The sequence below is a fragment of the Sinocyclocheilus anshuiensis genome, unplaced genomic scaffold (genome assembly GCF_001515605.1).
Source record: "Sinocyclocheilus anshuiensis isolate Anshui unplaced genomic scaffold, SAMN03320099.WGS_v1.1 scaffold914, whole genome shotgun sequence".
NCBI lineage: Eukaryota > Metazoa > Chordata > Actinopteri > Cypriniformes > Cyprinidae > Sinocyclocheilus > Sinocyclocheilus anshuiensis.
Genome location: NW_015539870.1, coordinates 3,177,254 through 3,198,875, shown reverse-complemented (window position 1 = coordinate 3,198,875; position 21,622 = coordinate 3,177,254). Strand labels below are relative to the sequence as shown.

Here is a 21,622-nt window from a genome sequence, read left to right as displayed (position 1 = left end):
TAGACACATGGCATCTTTGATTCTATCAAATACCAACAGATAAAAAATCAAAAAGTGACTGACTCTGTTAGAAATCTTATAATGGGCCATGTTTGGATCTTCCAACCGTACAATAATCCAAACACAAACCTCAAAAACAACACAAAAATGAGTCACTGAGCACAAAACCAAGCTTCTGCTATGGCCACTCCAGTTCCCTGACCTGAACCCTACAAAAAAATGAGTGAGGTGAACCGAAGAGGAGAAGCACCATCATGGAGCTGGGAATCTGAAGGGTCTGGAGAGATTCTGGATGAAGGAATTGTCTTTGATCTCTTGTCAGGTGCTCTCTAACCTCATCAGGCATTATAGGAGAAAACTCAGAGCTGTTATTATGCCAAATGGAGGTTTCAAAAAGTATTGAATAAAAGGGTGTCGTTAATTGTGGCCAATGTGTATTAGAGAAAAACATCTGTCAATGATATTTCCCCCCATTTTAAATTCTTATTATCCAATGAAAGGGTAGATTTTTGTGAATTTTTTAAAATAAAAGATCAAAAGGATTAACAATGCAGATTAATTTTCACAGCCTTCTTTGATCATATTTACCAAGGGTGCCGATATTTTTGGCCATGACTGTACAGTACAATATATATCTTGGTATTTTCTACATTTTTCTATTTGGATGAAAAACAAAATCTGTATTTATTAAAATGTTGGTTTACATCCTGCCCAATGTTGTCCAATGAAACAACATTCATAAAGGCAATGAAAACAAATATAGTGAATGTAACCATGTAGGCTAGGCCATGTAATAGCCTATGTGCAAAAAAGGGTTAAAATCACATGACATTCTAACATTGTAACATTATAATCTAAAAATCAAAAATAATGCTCCTTAAAGCAGAACTTAAAGTCACTAAACTAAAAAGGACTAATTGTATTAGGCCATTTTGATTACCGCATTGCAATAGTCTAACTTTTACAGTTAGGCTACTGTTATCATAAAAATACACTATACTTGTAAAAATATACTTGTAGGTGTAAAAGTCTACATATGGCACATTTATTGTCCAACAACAAATATTTTAGCAAAATGTATATTTTAGTCAGAATTACTGCACTCCTATTCCATTACGCTCTGTCTGTTTGGCACGCATGCGCGCGGCATCGCTCGTTCATTAAGTCTGTGAAGTTTAGCGGAGAAACATATGCAGAAGGCTAATCCAGTCCTGACAGGGAAATGGAAATATTTCCATGCCCTGAGGGAAACAGCACATCTCAAACACATTAAACAGCACAAGTAGCCTCTCTGTCAGCAGAACATGAGTCTGTCAGAGCATCTGAGCGAGCCGCTTTAAACTAAACGTGTTAACTATATCTTACGAGTTATTTTAAACCCCTTAATATAAAGCATGAGTCATGTTTAGAACACATTGGATTATGCACTTTCTCCACAGCAGCTCACTCAGTGTCCTCCGCTATTTTTCAGATGCGCTCGTATCAAACTACTGTAGGCCTATATGGATATCAACGGTATTGCCTCAGTCCATATATTAGTAAAAAATATATCGATATATCGGACTCGATTTACCGCCCAGCCCTAAGTATAAGTTGTAGGTAAAGTGGTGCAGTTGTAATAGACATGCATTGGTGCATGTAGTTTTACATGTGCCAAAAAAATGAATTTGAGGTTTGTAGTCACTCTAGAGACACTGTCTGGCATCAACTACACACCTGGTGTGACGTATCCAGGTGCTGCCGCAGCGCTGATGAAGGCTCCTCGCGTGAGGGTGGGTCTTCCTCGCCCTCGTGCAGCCTGAACTGCAACGGCAGACACAGCAGCAGCTGCAGCTAATGCCCCTTTACTCTACAATACACACACACACACACACACACACACACACACACACACACAGAGTTAATAACCCCACAGGCTTTAATCAGCGACAAGAATCTACAGTAAAACCAAGTGTAGGGATGCCACAGATTGATTTCTGGAGAAAAGAGATGAATTAGTCTGCAGGTCTCAGTTTCATCGAGGCAACATCTATCACAGAATATCTAGAGCAGTCATGGATTATCAGGCACTGACCCTGGTTATCTGATGGACACACTGAATACTGAACACCATCTGGATGTTACCGGTCACTAATCGAAGCAACGGATGACCTACCTGAGAGATTATTTTCTTCTTCTTGTTGCCAGCAGCATTAGGCCCAGAGAAGAGTTTTTCTAGAGCTGCGAGGGCAGCGCTGGCTTTGGCTACTTTCTTATTGGGCCCTGCACCCCGAAACTTCTGCCCGTCCACTTCCACCTGCCCACGAGAGCACAGGATGAGGATTTTGAACAGGAAATGAGATAAATGGCTGAAATGTGAGATGACATGTATGATAAGGTGTTTTTTTTTTTTTTGGTAAACCCTATGTAATAATTAGGATTTTTCACCAAGGCTGCATCAAAATATAGCAAAAACAGTAATACTGTGAACTATTATTACAATTTAAAATAACTGTTTTCTGTTTGAATATTATATATTCCTATGGTGCTGACACTAAAGACTGGAGTAATGATGCTGAAAATTCAGCTTTGCAAATAAATTACATTTTAAAACATTCAAATAAAAAAAAATAGTACTTTAAAATTGTAATAATATTCCACGATATAACTGTCTTTTTGTTTGTTTGTTTTTACTGTATTTTTGATCAAATAAATGCAGGCTTGGTGAGCAGAAGCGATTGTAGATTTGGACTCTTTCTAAAGCAAATGTGAATGGTTCTTGTCAGTGAAAAAGTCAGCACCACAATATTATGGATTCCCTAAAAATGTCTTGGGTTTCTCCTTAAAGGATTTATTGTGCATTTTAGTATCCACCAAGTGAAAAACCTACATTTGATTGCATAAAGTTACAGAACAACGCTCTCCTTATCTAAATTCAGGAGAGAGTCATTCATTAAAGGCATTCATGTCTGCAGTACAAACAGCGTGGGACGTTACACAACCAAGATTAATATTTGGGTTAGATGTTTGTTCAAATCCCTATGAGTAATAACAAGAACAGTAATGCTTGCCTTAGCAAACGTCACTAATAATCAGTCTTTCATTGGCGAACAGGGATAAAGTGGTACATTTGTGTCTGGTGAGGCCCACCTCCATGATGAAGCGTTTGTCGTGACTTCCTCCGCTCTCTGAGATGAGCTCATACTTCAGCCCACGGCGTTTCTCATTCAGCTCCATGACTGGGTTCTTCCCGCTGGCCGTCAAAATAGGACCCTGAGTTCGCACCTAGATGCAAAACATGTCATTCAACTGAACTGAACCAACACTGAACTGAGCCGAATAACCAAATTATTGTCTTGTGTAAAGCTGATTACAGCTGAATTAAGCTTGTTTTATTTATTGGTGAATCTTTTTCTATTATTGAACTAAACTGAATCAACACTAAACTGAATTGAGCTGAATAATGATACTATTATTTTAAGAAGAGCTACTTTATAATTGAACAGGCTTTGCTTCATAACTAATGAACCTGTCATTGAACAACATTCAATCAACACTGAACTAAATTAAGCTAAATAATGACACCATTATCTTTTTTTAGAGCTGCTTTATGGCTGAAATTGAAACATTTAGGGACAGAATTACTAAACAGAGAAAATTAGCATGAGAGCGCAATCCAATAAAAACAGATGTGAGTGTAAAGTTCTGCAGCTGATCTAATGAAAAATGGGCAAATAAAGAACCATAATGTAAAATAAAGATTTCCATAATGACCAATGCAATCTACCAAGAGCAGCGCAAATTAACAACTATTGCTGCCACGTCAAGCATGAAATGGGTTAAGACATGCTTTTTGGGTGCTAAATAATGGCATAAATACCAATATCAGTGATCAATGCAATCCTGAGTAAATCACATTGAATACTCACATTGAATTTACTAAACACTTTAGTGAGTGTGTGTGTGGGTACCTCCAACGTGTTGGAGCTGTCTAAGGAGTGTGGTGTGTTATTGCTTGAGTGTGTGGACGTTTCGTTCTTGCCCTCCCCGTCCGACTTCTCGTCTGCACTCATGGAGTCCAGGTCTGTGTCGAAGCCTGTGGGGTAACCCATCGCCTGTAGCACCTACGTCACAAAAACATCATCACACAACTAATCCAGCATGGACGCCACACAAAAAATTATTACACTTTAGTCACAGTCATTTAGTACATGCCTATGGCTTCAGATGACTATAATGCAAGAACATTGCGGAAACTCCAATAGTTCTGGAGCAACGTGAGTATGAATAAATGGTGACATATTGTAACTTTCCCTATTAAAAACTCTGCCACATCAGCCCTCTTTTTAATGAGAACTTTACTTTTGTTTCGAAAATGACACCATGAGCTGAAAAGTAAAGTTAAAAGTTAAAGTCTTTAAACAAGAGACTTCAAGTTTTGGCATGAAAGCTTCACAAAATGATGATACATGCTGAGAAAGTTCGGTTCATTTTCAGTGAGCCATCAGTGAGCAGGCGGAATCAAAAGTGGACAGTTCCTTGGATACCGAGGTCATTATCGAAAATGAAATCATCAAAGGACTCACTTATATGAAAGTCCACAGAAATATGCCCACACCACAGATGCAAAGCGGAGCTGCAGATCTCAAAATCAAGTTGGATCTTTAACCAAACAAAATCCTGAATAGATAAAGAACTATAAACAAAATGTATTACACATAAAATGTTTATTGGGGGTATGCAATTTATTATTAAATACTGTATCAGTTATCAGCCAATAGAGATTTTTAAATTTATCAGTATTGATATACAGTATATTGATATGCATTTTCTAAATAGAATTATATATAAACTACCATTCAAAAGTTTTGGGCCGGTACAACGAAGCCTCTTATGCTCACCAAAGCTGCATTTAATCAAAATCAAAAGTAAAAAGTAATTTTTCAAAATAATATTACAATTTCAAATAACTGTTTTCTATTGTAAAAATGTATTTCTGTGATCAAAGCTGAATTTTCAGCAAAATTTCTCCAGTCTTTAATGTTCCATGATCCTTCAGAAATCATTCTAATATGCTGATTTGCTGCTTAAGAAACACTTATTATTATAAATGCTGAAAACAGTTGTGCTGCATTGTATTTTGTGGAAACGGTGATAATTTTTTTTAGGATTCTTTTATGAATAAAAAGTTCAAAAGAACAAAATTTAATTGAAATATAAACATTTTGTAACTTTTGTAATATTATATAGTACGTCTTAAACTTTTGATCAATTTAATGCATCCTTGATTAATTTCTTACTATTTCTTACTTTCTTAATTTCTTAATTTCTTACTTTCTTACTAATTTAAAAAAAAATCTTACTGACCCATAAACACTTGAACGGTGATGTATATAAAATTATATTTATATAATTAATTATTAAAATATAAGTAAATAGATTATAAAAATGATATGTGAATATTATAATAAATTCTAATGAATTAGATCGCAGCATTTAAAAGTTACTTTAGTTTTTAGTGTTTTATTATTATTATTCATTTACACAAAATTGTGCAGAATTGTACTTATCGACAATTTATCAGTTACCGGACATAACATGAAATAAATGATCAGCTTGTTGGTATCGGACAGAATTTTTATACCAATACATCCCAAATGTATACAAAATCAAATTTGTAAGTAACTGGCGTAACTCTACTCTACTCTACTTTGATCATAACTGATTCAGGCATCGATGCTTCATTTCTCCGAGTACCTCAGAGTCAGGGTAAATGCATGCTTTAAGTGTGAGTTCACACAGGGGGAAAGAATATCATAAGAGCACCCATGTTCATTTGTCAGTCTGACCCAAATTGGGGCTGTCGTCGCCGATAACGGCTGCGCTCTCACAAAAAGAGGATTACTGCGGTCCTATGTTCCAGGGCCTTTGTTCATCAGCACTCTGGGATTACACAGATTTCAGCCCTTTTTGCATCCTGGGAATCACTGGTGTGTGTGTCGGAACAAGCTTAACCAGTCTTCCTGAATGACACACTGCTTTACTGTCCAGAGTCTGCTTTATCTACCAGAGTTGTAGATTTGACCCTATTCTAAAACTCTGGTTCAAGAAGGGCCATCTATAATGCTAAGAGACGGATTCAAAAAGGGTCATAGGGTCGAGTATACAGCTAACACAAGCACATCAACTAGGTTTGTGTATGTTAGAGGCCTGATCACACTGGAAAATGTCTAGTAATGCTATAGTGACTATTATAGGGTTTACATATTGTAAAGTCATCATGAAATCAAAATGGATCACATTCAGTTTATTTTAATACATGCCCATGGTCTAAATGTGCACAATTTGTCAATAAAAAGTTTGTTTTTGTAATTTAGAATTTCGCTATCTAGGGTGGAACAATTAATTGAAATTAAACCAAAATCATGATATGGCTTAGTGTGATAAATAATAATAATAATTAATGCATAAAACATTAAAAAATATTTGCTTATTTATGATTAATCCGTTAATTTAAATCAAAACCAAGACCAATAAAAACAGTTGTTGGCTGAAGCACTAAACAAATGAAACTTTTTGGCCACTTTTATTTTTTTTACAGAGAAAATTAATAAAAAAAAAAAAAGGGGGTCAACAGGATCTGGAAATTATGCAAGCGAGTCTTGAACTCAAGTCACCCGCATCAACACTCTGGCTTAAAGTGCATATTGTTAAAGGAATATCTCATCCCAACATAAACACTCTGTCATTATTTACTCACCCTCACCCAGTCTTTTGAAACTCGTATGACTTTATTTGTTCCGTAGAACACAAAAGAAAAAATTACGCAAAATGTCCAAGCTGCTCTCTTCCATACAAGTGTGTAAAGTTCCAGTATCAAAAGGCTTCAAAACACTTAAAATACACCACACGGATCATGTGGACTACTTTCATGGTGCTTTTTTATGCTTGACAGCCCCTAATCAACATTAACTTTTATTGCAAACAAGCGAGCAGCTCAGACATTTTGTCTTGATTTCTCCTTATACTAGTTTCAAAAGACATAAGCGTGAGTAAATGATGACAAAATAAACATTTATGGGTGAATTAATCCTTTAAGACCTTACATAATGGTCACCACTCCAACCACACTTTTGCAAAGACAACTGACATCCAGGTGTACCTTCACAGCCACGTGCAGCTTGGCGGTCTTCTTAGAGGAGCCAGAGGCTTCGTAAACAGTGCCGTCGACGTCTACAGACATGGTGAAGACGGGGGCGTGAACCGGACCTGACTGAGACAGCAGTTTATACTGCAGCCCCGGCCGGATCTGGTTCAAGCGCATCAGAGCGTTCATGGGTTGATTTGAGTCTATTGCTTTACTGTCAAGAACTGCTGGAAGGGAAAGAGAACAGAAATCAACATTAGTGATTATAGCGCAAAGGAAGTGGTCCCTTAGTTCCATCAGCTGGCTAATTGTTCAATTCTGCTACTATGAAAGCGATTTATTTGAGTCCGGCGAGGAGCGCAGGCTGGGGACAGCAGCACAGCTCCAAGAGAAATTAAGAATCAATGTCACTGATTTCCCAACGGCTGTCTGCTTCCTGTATGAGACAGCAAGAGATGGAAGCGCAGCAGGATGAGGAGCGAGAGAGAAGAGACGGCAACAAATAAAAGAGCAGAGAGAGAACTGGACAGCTTTCAGAAGAGAAAGAAGGTGAGAGATTAGCGGAAAAATACATAAAAAAAAAAAAAACAAGAGCAGAGATGAGGAAAAATGAGACACGTCGTTCTTTAATCATTCTAGAAAGAGGCCAAACAGGGCCATAATGAAGAAGGAAGGTTACTGTATCAGCGTTTCCTTGCTGGTTTAAAACAGGAGAGTTTATTACAGGTATATATTTGTCATGAAGCACTGAGAAAGCTTTGGTTTGGTGAGGCACATTACTCGTAGTACTTTAAAAATTAATTTACATGTCCTTTAAAAGGAAAATATTATATTTATCATAAAAATTAAATAAAAAAAGGATATAAACTCGTAAATATTAGAAAATGTGCACCAAAATAAACCTATCACAGTACTATAGGTTGACTGATATGAATTTTTCAATGCCCAATTCTGATACTGTCATCTACAGTTATCGTTATAGGCTGATCAACAATATAATGATGTAAAACACATAATGCAATTTAATGATAACAAATGAGAATTATTTTACACAATATTTAATCAAAATACACAAAGAAATTACCATTAATCAACTAATCGAACACTGCTATTGACAGACGCCCACAAGTATCTCAATTACACATTATATAATTACAAATTAACTGGTTTAACCAATATATCCGTCTCTCGTTACTCAGACTGACCTTTTCTCAGGTTGCGTTTCATCTTCTTGATGAGGTCTTTGTCGTCCAGCAGACCATCTTCATAAGGTCTCTTCAGCCCAAGACCTGATACAAAAGAGCAAAGGTAATGTGCGGAAGAAAACAAACCTTCAATGAATTACTAAAACACATTAAAAACAGACTCTTAGAGCTGTATGTCAGTGTGTAGAATTTCAGAATAATTGTATTTTTATGTTAAGTGTCATTTCAGCAGCACGAAATGGATTAGCAAAAATAATGACTGTTTTCAGACAAGTTTCCCAAACACTTCTTCTATCTTATTTCGATTGGACAATCAGATAGCCCCGCCCCAAAACTCACACCAATGACCCAAAGTCAAAGTTGCTGTTGTCAGGCAGATTAGGATGTTCAAACAAACAATGTTAAAACTGACGTTTGAAGAGTGCCAGAGTTTTCACGCTTTTCAGAGAAATCAACCTACGAACAACTTTTAGTTGTATCGACATATTAAACTAGACTTATTTAAACATCAAAAAAATGACACGAGCCTCAAGTAATGAATTAGCTGTGTGTGCTCACCTTCTTTATCTGACCAGGGGAATTTCTGTGAAGGTTTACTTGAGGGGAGAGGGTCCATTTCTAAGACCTTATAGATCTGCCCAAAGGCCATGAGCCGCAGAGCATGCTGAAACACACATAGTATCAAAGTTATCACAGAGCAAACCTAAATTATCTGCTCCTGAAAAAAAAACATGCCTCAAAACGTACCCTGAAGAAACACCCACACGCTTCTTTTTTAATAATAAAGCAATAACTGTCCACTTGAGCCCACAGACCGCCTGTAGATGTGGAACATTGGCACTGAATCACCACGTTCAGAGGAATTGTGGGGGACAGACTGCCTCACAAATAATTCATGCTACAACTAACTCACATTAACTCATCTCAACTGATATTGACAAAGCTGTTTACTTTAGTTATAGCCCATTACGGTTTGGTTCCAAAGGTATCTCTTGAAAAGATCTGTGAGCCCAGTTTTGTAAACAACTTTAATTACAGTAATCAGACCATCTGTGTGAATATCACCACTGAACAGCTCACTCTGTGAACTGACCATTTAATATTGTCACATACACAGACATTTCCAAAAGACACGCATGTGACTCTAGATGAACTATTGGAATTGTTACAAAATGTTTACATCACCTGATAAAACTAGATCACTTCCATGATAATCAACAAAGCTGTTCATACTGGAAGAGTCTGATGTTCCTTCACTTCACTTAATTTTTGATGTATTTAAAGGGTCATGAAACCCCCTGTTTCAGCACTGGTTAGTTCTCACTACAGTTTTAAAAAATGCTAAAAAAGTGGGCGTGGTGCGCAGCGGAGCGGGAAGAGGGGAGACAGACAACACACACACAGCTTCGGGTTTCATTTCGCTACCATCAATTTAAAAACAAAAATAAATGCACAGCCATTTGCACTCTGCATCGAAAACATATATATGAACGCGCTGTTGCACCTCTGATAACTTTTTAGGCTTATTCTGCTGTGTTTATATATTATTTATCTCCAAAAAAAAAAAAAAAAACCCGACGCATCACATTCACTAAAGTAGAAGATGAATAAAACAAATATATACAATCAATTATTATTTTCCCCAAAACTTAATATACTGCGGTTTAGTTTTTTTTTTCTTTAAGTTAATTATACAATTTGATAAATACGGTAAGCAATCAAACATGTTCTTGGCTTCAGTGGTGTGTTTGGAGTCAGGAAGGGTGTGTGTTTGTACTGAACCTCTTCGATCTGCTGCGAAACAATTAGGCACATTGTGATTCTGATCTCGACTGCATGAGTGTTCAAAGGAAAAGAGCTACAGAAATCTACTCAGAGATGCAGCACACACACACAGTCCCCGGGGCAGAGAGTATGATTCACGGGCCGGCGCCGTATCACTTTCCCACGCTCATTAGAGAGCCAATCATCAAGGTGCTCTATCGGGATGAGTGTGTGTGTGTGTGTTAGAGCTGGATGATACATGAAACATTCACAGTACATTTAATAAGATTTTACTGGTAATATAAAATTAAATAATTTTAATGTGCTTTTTTCATTTAGTTTTGTTTTGTTTTAACACCATCTCTGATTTTACTTACATGTTTCCTAGAAGACAAAATAATTGCAATTTTGGTTCAGGACAAACAAAGGACTTGTGAACAACCATCACAAAACAAAACAAATATAGGATCATCTAGTAATCGAGCGTATTAAGAATCATTTGTATATTGAATATATACAATATACAATACAAATATATTGTATATTTGTATATTGAATTGTTTGTAAATTTTGAACGTGATCATATTTATAAATTCAGCAATTATTTTATGTTGTGTACTATATTTATGAAAAAGTTCTTAGTAAGGACAGTACTAAATAAAATAACATGCATTTTGTATAATAACTCCTATTTTGATCAAATAATTAACATTCTGGTCAACAGAACTGGTAAACAACTGTTTATACACAGCCATTGTTGACAAGTAGGTAAAAAAAAAAAAATCTGTACTCAGTTTGAACCTACTTGTCAACAATGTCTGTTTGGTCAAAATGAAATATAAAATAAAATTGAATAAAATATGAAAAAATATAAAATAAAATTATATAAAATATAAAAAATAAAATAAAATATTTTTGTTCTAATCCATTGACCAGCCAGAGTGTATTTACACAGGGCTGTGACATGCCTCACTGCCGACAGGAATATCGTACACATATAGGCCAGAATCACTGATAAGACCAGTGAGTGTGTGTGTGTGTGTGTGAGAGAGAGAGACACATGGCAGTAATCTAGACAGTACAGATGAGATAAGCTCTGCTCAGAGCAGCACCGCTCTCCTCTTCTCACTGTCACACACCTGCATCTCACACACATCCCGACACACACTGCTTGTACCTGTGCATTGTACGTGATGGCCTCCGCCTGCTCATCCGTCATGGCCGACAGGGTGTTCGTCAGCTCCTTCTCACAGGGATCATGCAGGCCTGGTCCACCTGAGAGGAAACCAAAAATGAGTGTTGTATAAATGGGGAAATACATTCACCAACAGACATAATTTACATAGCTGACAAGAAGGACACAGTCAAGAGCTGTGGAGTTACTGGAAACTGTAGTATTTCATTATTTAGTGAGTTACCCTCCATCATTGCAGGTGAGGAGTTAATTAAACCCTAAAGTCAACCTTTATCATTTAAACTATGCCCTGAAGATACAATACAAATATATATATTTTATGTTCACATAAGTATATATCATTGAGGCTTATTTCCCATGCAAGCCAATCAAATATTAATGCCTGCATCTCATTATTAATAAATAACTGAGAAAAGAGTATAAGTGTAGCGAGGGATGGGCTAGTTATGTCAAGAGCAGATAAATGAGGCTCCATTATTCCTCTGGGCCTCATACAGGAACTAGAGCTTTGCAAATGAAAGCCAGATCTGATAGTGACACCGCTGCTGTCATCACACTGTACAGGACTTATTCACATTTATCTTGCATATTCAGGTTGGAAGGCTTATTTAAAGCCAAATAAGATTAGATATCTATTAATATACAATGGATAATTTTATACGTTCTACTTTTTTTATTTACTCTTTTTATTTTTATATAAATCAGGTATCAAAATTTGATACTATATACATGACGGTTCCCTCAAAATTATGAAGCAGCACAACTGTTTTCAACATTGATAATAATCAGAAATGTTTCTTGAGCTGCAAATCAGCATATTAGAATGCTTTCTGAAGGATCATGTGAGATTGAAGACTGGAGTAATGATGCTGTAAATTCAGCTTTACATCACAGAATAAATTACATTTTAAAATATAATACAATAGAACACAGTTATTTTGAATTGTAATAATATTTCACAATATTACTGATTTTACTGTATTTTTATCAAATAAATGCAGCCTTGAGCATAAGAGACTTCTTTCAAAAAAACTAAAAAAACAACAAACAAAAAATCTTACTGACCCCAAACTTTTAAACAGTAGTGTATATACTGAAATTTAAATAACCATAAAAGATAATGTATAGAAATGCTTCATGCATAGATATAGCTACTGTGTATGTCAAAGAAAGCTGGAGCTCTTCTCCAGAACTTCAAACTGTTTTTATAGTTTTTTTACTGAGTATTTTGTTACTCATTTTATTGCTTCTTTCTGGAAGTGTTCATACCTGGAAGCAGTATGCCGGAGGCGAGACACTCCATGACCCGGCGCAGAGCCTCTCCTGCTCCCAGAGGTCTGTTGCACGTGGCGATGGCCTTTTCACATATTAACTCCAAAGGCTTAGGACAGAAGAGCAAATCGCTTTTCAAAGACTGATTTATTACATGAACTATCAATTCATCAAAATGTTGCCTATGTGACACAGAAATGAGAGATTACATCTGTGGTTATTGTAAAACCATTCAGTTTAATCCCTCAAATACAAGATATTTAGAATAGAGTAAATCCAGTAAGGCTGAATGGCCCATACAGCATTTAGACATGCAAAAATATACCATATAGCATATAGCATAACAACTATGACAACAGTTTTTAACGTTGATAATAATAAGAACTGTTTCTTGAGCAGTAAATCAGCTTATTAGAATGAATTCTGAAGGATCAGGTGACACTGAAGACTGTAGTAATGATGCTGAAAATTCAGCTTTGATCACAGGAATAAATTACATTTGAATATACATTCAAATAGAAAAGTTAGTTTAAATTGTAATAATATTTCACAATATTACTGTTTTTACTGTATAATATACAACTGTGTATATGACTATTTAGCCAATAGGATTGACACACGGCATCTCAATTCATTAATAATTTTCAATATATGGAAGCTCTTCTGATTATGTTTGTGTTTTTATCATATTTCTGAAAACATTGAAAGTCATGCAAAATTTGTACAAATGGACACTGGCCAAATTCTTTTTTTTTTTTTTTTTGGATGACAAATGAATGTGTTTGAATCTTGATTGTCTTAACAGTTCAATATCACTTAATTTATTTTTTCAAACTAATAATAGCAGATTGAGGTATTTTTAAGCAAGATATTTAATCTATGACATAAAGATGCATTTCTACACAGAGCAGAAGGGTTTTGGGATTAAAAATACACTTATACAAGAATAATTAACCACAATATATAATGACAATTAATATGTACCTGAAGTGTAACGTCTGCATTACGCCACTGACCCACAATTTTTAAAAATTCAACGGTCTGTCATCATTGAATTCCTTAATCTATCTCTAAAGTTTTACTGTATCATCACTGCAATATTTGCAATGATATCAGAAGGGATCAGAAGTCTGATACTCACCCATCCTTTCAGAGGTTCCCACGCCGGGACTCTATTGCACATGTCTCTCAGTATTCGTAAGACAATCACGCACGACTTTAACCCGTTAACTCTAGCCTGAGGAAACCAGAGGGAATCAGCCAATGAACTCAGAGCAAATCAAACCCAAACCCAACCTTTAACCCCTAAATCTCTAGATCTTGACTGTGTGTGTGAGTGTGGAGGTGTGTGTTGTGGTTTGGTTCTGGCCCGTGTTGAGTGGATGATGGAGGAGGGGGCGGTGCTTATGTCGGTGGGGTGGGAGAAGGGAAGATACGGTGCAGGAAAGCACTAGACAAATCCTTCATGATAACAAGCAGGTTATGGACAAACAAAAACAGGCAAAAGAAAACTAAAAGTGTAACAATTGCTTTTGTAGCCTTACGATACGTAAATGTTTGTGATGAGGTGTCGAGCATTTAGAGAGCTGGAGGAAATCGAGGAAAATGGCATGTAGTTTTGGGTCATAAGGCTACAATAACAATGAAAAGAAGTGAGCGCCAACCTGGAACCATTTGGCATGTCGCAGAGAGGCCAACGCCACCAGGCACCTCTGTCTATCCAACAGGTCCGCCGGCTCGCTCGACTCAACGCTCTCTATCGGTGAGAAGAACGGGACAGGAAATCAAATCACACACGCGTAGACAGGCACGATCACACACATACGTACACGTGATGAGGGAGGGGGCTGTTAAGGCACAGCAGGAAGGAGAAAGGAGGATGCCAATTGGCTAAGGTGGTCCAGTGCATCCAAAAGAGATGAAACCTCAGTGCATCTCCTTGGCTGGCTGGAAACTGGAGGAAGGATTCGCAGAAGGTGTTAGCATGTGCCAAGAGTTACGAAATTCTAAACACAGCCTACAAAAAAAGGCTGAACCAAGCTGTTCAATTGGCGTTACATACTATCCTACCCAGGCACGCCTTAATACAGCATCCTCTGTATTAACGTGAGTCCATGAGTGAATGTTTTGGCCTAATGAGCCACAAAAGTGACAAGCAACAATACATTTTTGGGCACTTTGTTCTATTTTTTGTGAGATGTTGGATAGCTCCGCCCACAGCACACTCTGATTGGTCCAAAATTCCAACACAGAAGCAGTGGTGTTTATAGAATTTCAGCCACTTTTACAGCCAGTGTTAATTTTTTATATAATTAATTTTAGTTATAATTTTTTATTTTATAAGATTTTATTTAAAAATGATTATCAATTATTTTTGTATTTTTACTTTTTTCTGTGTTGGAAATGACAATCCATAATTTGAGATGTGGAGTAAATGGCATTTGTTGGTTCAGAAAATGATTAGGGGGAAAAAAAAAACACACTACTGTACAAAAATTTGTGGTCAGTAAGATTTTTTTTATATGTATTAGAAAGAAGTCTCTTATGCTCACCAAGATGTCATTTATTTGATCAAAAACACTTTAAAAATAGTAATATTGTGAAATATTATTACAACTTAAATCTTTTTTTTTTAAATATATATTTTAAAATAACACATGATACTCACATGATCCGTCAGAAATCATTCTAATATGCTGATTTGAAACATTTATTATTATTATGAATGTTGAAAACAGTTGTGCCAATTCATATTTTTTTGGAAACAAGCATACCTTTTATCAGGATTATTTTATGAATAGAAAGTTCAAAAGAACAGTCATTTATTTGAAACCGAAATCTTTTGTAACATTATAAATGTCAAAATAGTATAGATATGTCAAAACGGAAGATATTAATATAAAACAGTATTAATATCTTTAAAAAAAACTTACTGACCCCAAACTTTTGAACGGTGGTGTATACCCTGTGTTAGACATTGTTAATAGGCAAAATAAACTAGTCAGAGTGTGACAAAGATGTTTTAAGGGAGTTTAGTTTAGTTTCTAAAAGTCCACAGACTGAATATAGCTGAAGAAACATCTGTATATATAAAAATCAAATACTTTCTGATTGGCTGTGATTTCATCTCTTCACACAGCATTTCAGTACGGGCAGAGAAAGATTTTTCTAATTTCCTGCGGCATGTCTGGTTAGGCGCTAACGTCAAAAGCAGCGACACACGCTAACAACTTCAGCAAATCAGTGCCAGTTGGTGCTTGGATTGACACTGGAATAATGAAGACATGCAGTGGGTATTGTTATAGACCAGTCACAACAAGAGAAGAGATGGCTCGCACACGACACACACTCACATTGTGAGTTGTCAGAACATTTTTCTTCATCTCTCCCACCCAAACAATACATAAGGTTCATTCTTTAACTTGTTTGATAATTTTTTTTCTTTCATTGGCTCGGTAGGTGAGCGTCTACGTACCAGTGAGCCCATAACACTGTGTTCCTCTGCAGATAAACAAACGGATAAAAGAAAGAAAAGGCTGCCGCAGTGTAAATCCAGGAAAAGCTGTGCAGGTGTATGGGGTATTAATCATGAGGGGTTATTTAGAGATTATATGACGATAACTAAAGCATTACTCTCTTTCATAATTCCTCTCTGGGTTTTAATCAGAGCAGCCCAGCTGAGGATGGATAAAGAGGAAGATCTGTCAGAGTGATAAAAGTTTAGCCTGCCCTCCAATCAATGACACACACATACTGCAAAAATCAACATCAATCCATCATTTATCACCACACAAACGTACACACACTCAAAATGAGACAAATGCTACAGTGCTCTCTTAATCGAATCATACAAATCTACAGCACAAACACGGGTGTAAAAACATGTCTGGGCCACACAGTGGAGTCCAAAAGTCTGAGACCTCTAGTTAATTTGATTTAATCTTTTTGTTTAAATTTAAGTTTTTGTTAGTTAATAGATATTTTTATACAAGTTATAAGCAAAACATAAAATCCAATGGAAAAATGAATGAATCCTTGATTTTCTAAATAGACATCTGGAACCCACTGAATTTCACAAAAATAAATAAAAAAATTAAAATAAAATAAAATCTACTTTTAGGACCATTCAGTTTTTTCATTGTGACATGTGCATTATTATTTTTATCATTATTATTATTATTATTTTGGTTTAAAGTAATGAGAATATGTTTCTTTTGCATTATAGTAATAAGAACTGGGAGGAAAATGTGCTTAAATGTCATGAAATAATGCCACAATGTTAAATATGTATGACTTTAAAAAAAGCTTCATGTTCTTTCTTTCTTTAGATTTATGGGGTGAAATACAACCCAGGCATGTTCTAATATTACATTGTTATGTGTGTCTGTGTATGTCTGTGTCATTTATGCATGTGTGTGCCTGAGCACGAGCTGATGAGTACTGCCCATTCGGGCCGGTCCTGAGATTGAGCCGTTACTCAACGGGACAGGGCCCTTGACCCGGTCGGGAAAATGCGAGGGGCTCCTGTCGTGATCTACAACCCATCGCTCCATCTCTCCCTCCCGTCATCTGTCATCCCTCACTCCAGGGGCAGTGTCCACATCTGATACGTCTGCTAGATGGATGAGGTGTGTGCTGCCACAGGTATTGATTCCTCAACCCGGATACATTCTTTCATTTTCCTCTCCCCACTTCTAACAATCTACATCAAAGAGGATGGCAGAGTGAGCAAACCCATGAGAAAATGAGTGTGTATGTGAAAACGAGAGAACAAGATTAAGGCACATTGGCTTTAAAGTTCACCCAAAAATAAAAATTCTGTCATCATTTACTCAAACATTTGCTGGTCCCCATTGACTTCCATAGCATGGAAAAAATACTCTGGACGTCAACTGGGACTAGGAACTGCTTGGTTACCCACATTCTTCAAAATATCTTCTTATGTGTTCAGCAAAAGAAACAAACTCATACAGTTTGAGGATGACAACTTGAGGGTGAGTAAATGATGAAAAAGATTTTTTACATTTTTGCGTGAACTATCCCTTTAAGGGAATACTCCACCCTTTCTTCTGATGAACACAAAGAAAGATTCATAGAAAAATAATCCACGTATGTGAGTTCATATAATGCAAGTAATGATATAAGGCATAGAAATCAAGTTGACGTTTTAAAAAACGTTTTTTTTTTTTCCAATTTTGGGTGGAATATCCCTTTAATGCAATGCAAATGCTTCTAGTTATTTTGTGCAGCACTGATTTTAAAAAATCATAACCAAAAATAATTAGTAGTCAACTGAAATAGTTTTTTTTCCCAATACTGATATCAATAAATAGAAAGCAGGGTGGCCGATGTGATGCTGAAAATGTAAACTTTTTTTTTTTTTACACAGCATTTACTTGAAATTCATTGAAATATTTCAAAATGGACCATTATCCATTAACAATGCAGATTTTTATCTGTTTTTCTTTCATTAGCTCAGTAGGTGAGACAACGAATTTCAAAATGGCCAAATATTGGCCTGTATCACTAAACTCAAGTACAACTGGTGCTATAAGAACTTCTACTACAGTCAGTCTAATTATTTGAAGCAACAGTTCTTGTTGAGTAAATTGATTTAGGTTAAAAATTAAAAATACGTATAGCTAGCTAACTCAATAACTAAAGGTGCGACCATAAACAAGGTCCAATGTCTATTGTCAATAGTGTAGTGATGCAAAAGCAAAGCTCACATAAAAGTCACTTTCAAACCAAGCTGCTTTCTGATGGTCAACATGGCCAATCCACTTGACCAACTTACACCAGAAACAAAATCTTTCACCTTCATGCGAAATTCCTAATTGTGTGAATTCCTGTTAAAATGACTGGATTTCACCAATGCTACGAACAATGCTAAATGTGACCGTGGGTTAAGCCCAGATGGAATTATTTACTGTGCTGATTTTAGGTTAACATTTACAGAGTGAATCCAAGTAATGGATTTAAACATGGCAGAGTGTTCAAAACAGTTGAGTGTACTTCATTCTTTAGTAATCAAATTATCGCATTTAAATTCTACAGAAATCTGCACCACTTTATGGAAATCCATGAAGGCCTCAGTAATAGGACATCTAGGTAAGTCTATCTTCCTCTTTAGTACTGAGTTTAGCTACTGTCACTGTAACGGATGTGCACTCAAGCATGTCCCGCAGGGTTGCACCCTGACCAAATGTGCATGAGAGTGTGTATGTGTATGTGAGGGAAAGAAACAGCACGTTTCACATCAACTGCAGCTCTAATTGTTATAACCTAAACGCCGTCCTTTAAAGATACAACCACTTCAGCTGTCAAAGCAGTCAGTCGCGGGTCACGGCACCAAAAACTCCAATAACACACTTCCATCTTGACTTCACTCACGTGTTTGGAGCTCACGTGCCTCTGCATCATCATTTATTCACCCTCATGTCATTCCAAACCTGTATGACTTAATTTCTTCTGAGGACACAAAAGAAGATATTTTGAAAAATGTCTGTATTTTTGTCCATACAATAAAAGTCAGTGGGGTTCGGTGTGCTTTTGGACCCCATTGACTTTCATTATATGAACTAAAAAGTGCTTCTTTTGCGTTTTGTAGAAGAAATAAAGCCATGCAGGTATGAAACAACATAAGGGTGAGTAAATAAAGACAGAATTTTCATTTATCAGCAAACTATCCTTTTAACTGACAGATTAAAGGCATGAAAACAACATGTGCACCTGGCGTCCCTGCCAGTATTATACCCAAAATGCACTGGGCTGCTCTTACTGCCCTAAGTAGTGAATAAACATCCCGCCTTACATTGTTCTTGACTGAACATTTGGTTTCACGCTATAATGTCTTTTATCTCTCTTACGCTCCTCCCGCTCTTTTTCAGCACCTCCTGTGAGTGGCCCCGTGGGTCAAGAGTCTGGCAGCATGAAGACCACTCAACCTGCTGCTGAATCAGTTCTGTGTGTGTGTGTGTATTTTGACTATGAGATGAGTCCAGCAGTGTGTGCGGCCCTGAGAGAGTGTTCTGGATGCAGAGTAAGGAAGAGATGAAAGCTCTTTCTTCTAATGGACCATCACTAACACACACATACACAAACACATTCATCCATCCCCTCCCTCACCTCCTGTTTACCAAATGAAAAGGGAAACGTTGGCCACATGCAGGCACAAACCTTGCTCCTCCGTCTCGCCGTCGTCTCTCATCTGTGGGGAGGTGAGTGTCACCTTCAGCATGAGTTTGGGTTCTGTCTTAGTGCAGACCAAGATGGCTGCCTCGGGAATAGAGCTCTGTACCTCATACTTCTCCTCTGTCAACTTCTGTAGGGGTCAGAGGTCAAAGGTCAAAATGTCAAAAAACATACAATGAGGATACTTGGTTTTATAGTAGTGTATAGTTGTGACCTATTGGATCTAGATCCAATCATGGAAAAATGAAATTTCTTGCTGGTTTATTAGGAAATTATTTGATGTACTATGTAGACATAACAATGATATTTAAAAAAAATTAAACATTGGTAACACATTGGAAACAAAATACAACACATACAAAAATATGGTAACACTTAAGAACAGGAAACACATATTCACTAATAACTGAGAATTTTCCCTGAACAAACTCCTAATTTGCTGCTTATTAATAGTTAGTAAGGTAGTTGTTAAATTTAGGTATTGGGTCGGGTTAAGGGATCAAAAATATGATCATGCAGATTAAGGCATTAATATGTGCTTTATTATCAAATTGCCAGAGTTTTGAGAATGCAGCGGACGTGGAGGGCTATAATGCAATAAGAGCTCATTCAAATACTGAGGTGCTAAACCATTCAGGGCTTTATAAGTAATAAGCAAGATTTGAAGGACACATAGGTGTGATTAACACTGCAGTTCAGAATCAGATATTATGTGTGAAATACTACAGCTTCACTCAAGTGCCTGTCCAAAACACTGAGATTAAAGTACCAAGTCTTGTCCTTCATTTTTTATATTTTGCTACTAGATTTTTACTTGCTGCTATAATTGGTCACACTTTATTTTAAGGTCCAATTCTCGCTATTAACAAACCATTAACTAAGAATTTTGCCTCAATAATCTCCTAATTTGCTGATTAATAACAGTCAGTAATGTAGTTCTTAAATTTAGGTATTGGTTAGGATTAGGGATGTAGAATAAGGTCATGTAGAATAAGGCATTAATATGTGCTTAATTAGTACTAATAGATGACTAATATGCTACTAATATGCATGCTAATAAGCAACTTGTTAATAGTGAGAATTGGTCCTTAAAATAAAGTGTTACCGAAAATATAATCCAGCGCTAATAATTGTTTCAAATCCTACATATGTAGTATGTGGTGATTTTACATCTTGTCACTGGTTGACAACCGGCATAAAATGTTTTTGCAAAGCTTCTACAGATATCTTAATAATAGTAATATCATTATTGTGAATTCTTTTGGCCATGATAATCATGTAATATAATATAATATTAATATATAATATAATATTAATATTAATATAAGTTGTCACTCTACATTTCCCAATTTAAATGCTTAGTTTGACTATCAAAGCTCTGTAGTTTCAAAACATAATGCAATACAATGATGATTGAGAGATGAACAGATAAACATTCCTCAAAAGTCTGATGATCATATTTGAAATTCACATTTTAACAGGATTTTTCTAAAAATGTTGTGTGGATAATCAAGTAAACCTAAGCTGCTTCAGTCCAGTAAATATTCATCCTGATATGTTACTAACAATATAACTGTCACGGAAACAGGTGTGTGGAGGCAGGCAGGACAACGAGGACGACAAGGATTCCAATAATGACATTTATTGTAGACACAACAAGGCAGGTTCAGGTAGGTGGGACACACACTCGGGGTAACATTAACAATAACCGACACCAATGCTCAGACAGACAGGAACTAATATGGGGTGAATAATTAGAGGCAGACAGGTGAGCACAATGACGGTGATTAACTAATGATTAGACGGGCTAAACCAACACAAAGGGAAGAAACCACAACAAACAGTCCACAGGGGCGTTACAGTACT

General features: G+C 36.4%; 1 protein-coding gene across 8 annotated transcripts in view; it reads right to left on the bottom strand.

Moving 5' to 3' along the window:
- LOC107685126 (spermatid perinuclear RNA-binding protein-like) overlaps positions 1–21,622 on the bottom strand; it is a 119,770-nt gene that overhangs the window by 8,777 nt on the left and 89,371 nt on the right. For 6 of the 8 annotated variants that reach the window (XM_016481628.1, XM_016481630.1, XM_016481627.1 and 3 more), the window contains exons 6-17: positions 19,742–19,886; positions 14,227–14,318; positions 13,704–13,799; positions 12,560–12,671; positions 11,273–11,370; positions 8,890–8,995; positions 8,332–8,415; positions 7,142–7,353; positions 3,951–4,103; positions 3,130–3,264; positions 2,156–2,296; positions 1,717–1,849 (exon numbers count right to left, since the gene is read on the bottom strand). In XM_016481628.1, the coding sequence (XP_016337114.1) occupies positions 1,717–1,849; positions 2,156–2,296; positions 3,130–3,264; positions 3,951–4,103; positions 7,142–7,353; positions 8,332–8,415; positions 8,890–8,995; positions 11,273–11,370; positions 12,560–12,671; positions 13,704–13,799; positions 14,227–14,318; positions 19,742–19,886 (1,507 nt within the window). The remainder of the gene's footprint in view (positions 1–1,716; positions 1,850–2,155; positions 2,297–3,129; positions 3,265–3,950; positions 4,104–7,141; positions 7,354–8,331; positions 8,416–8,889; positions 8,996–11,272; positions 11,371–12,559; positions 12,672–13,703; positions 13,800–14,226; positions 14,319–19,741; positions 19,887–21,622) is intronic. The other 2 variants (XM_016481632.1, XM_016481635.1) reach the window with 1 other exon arrangement.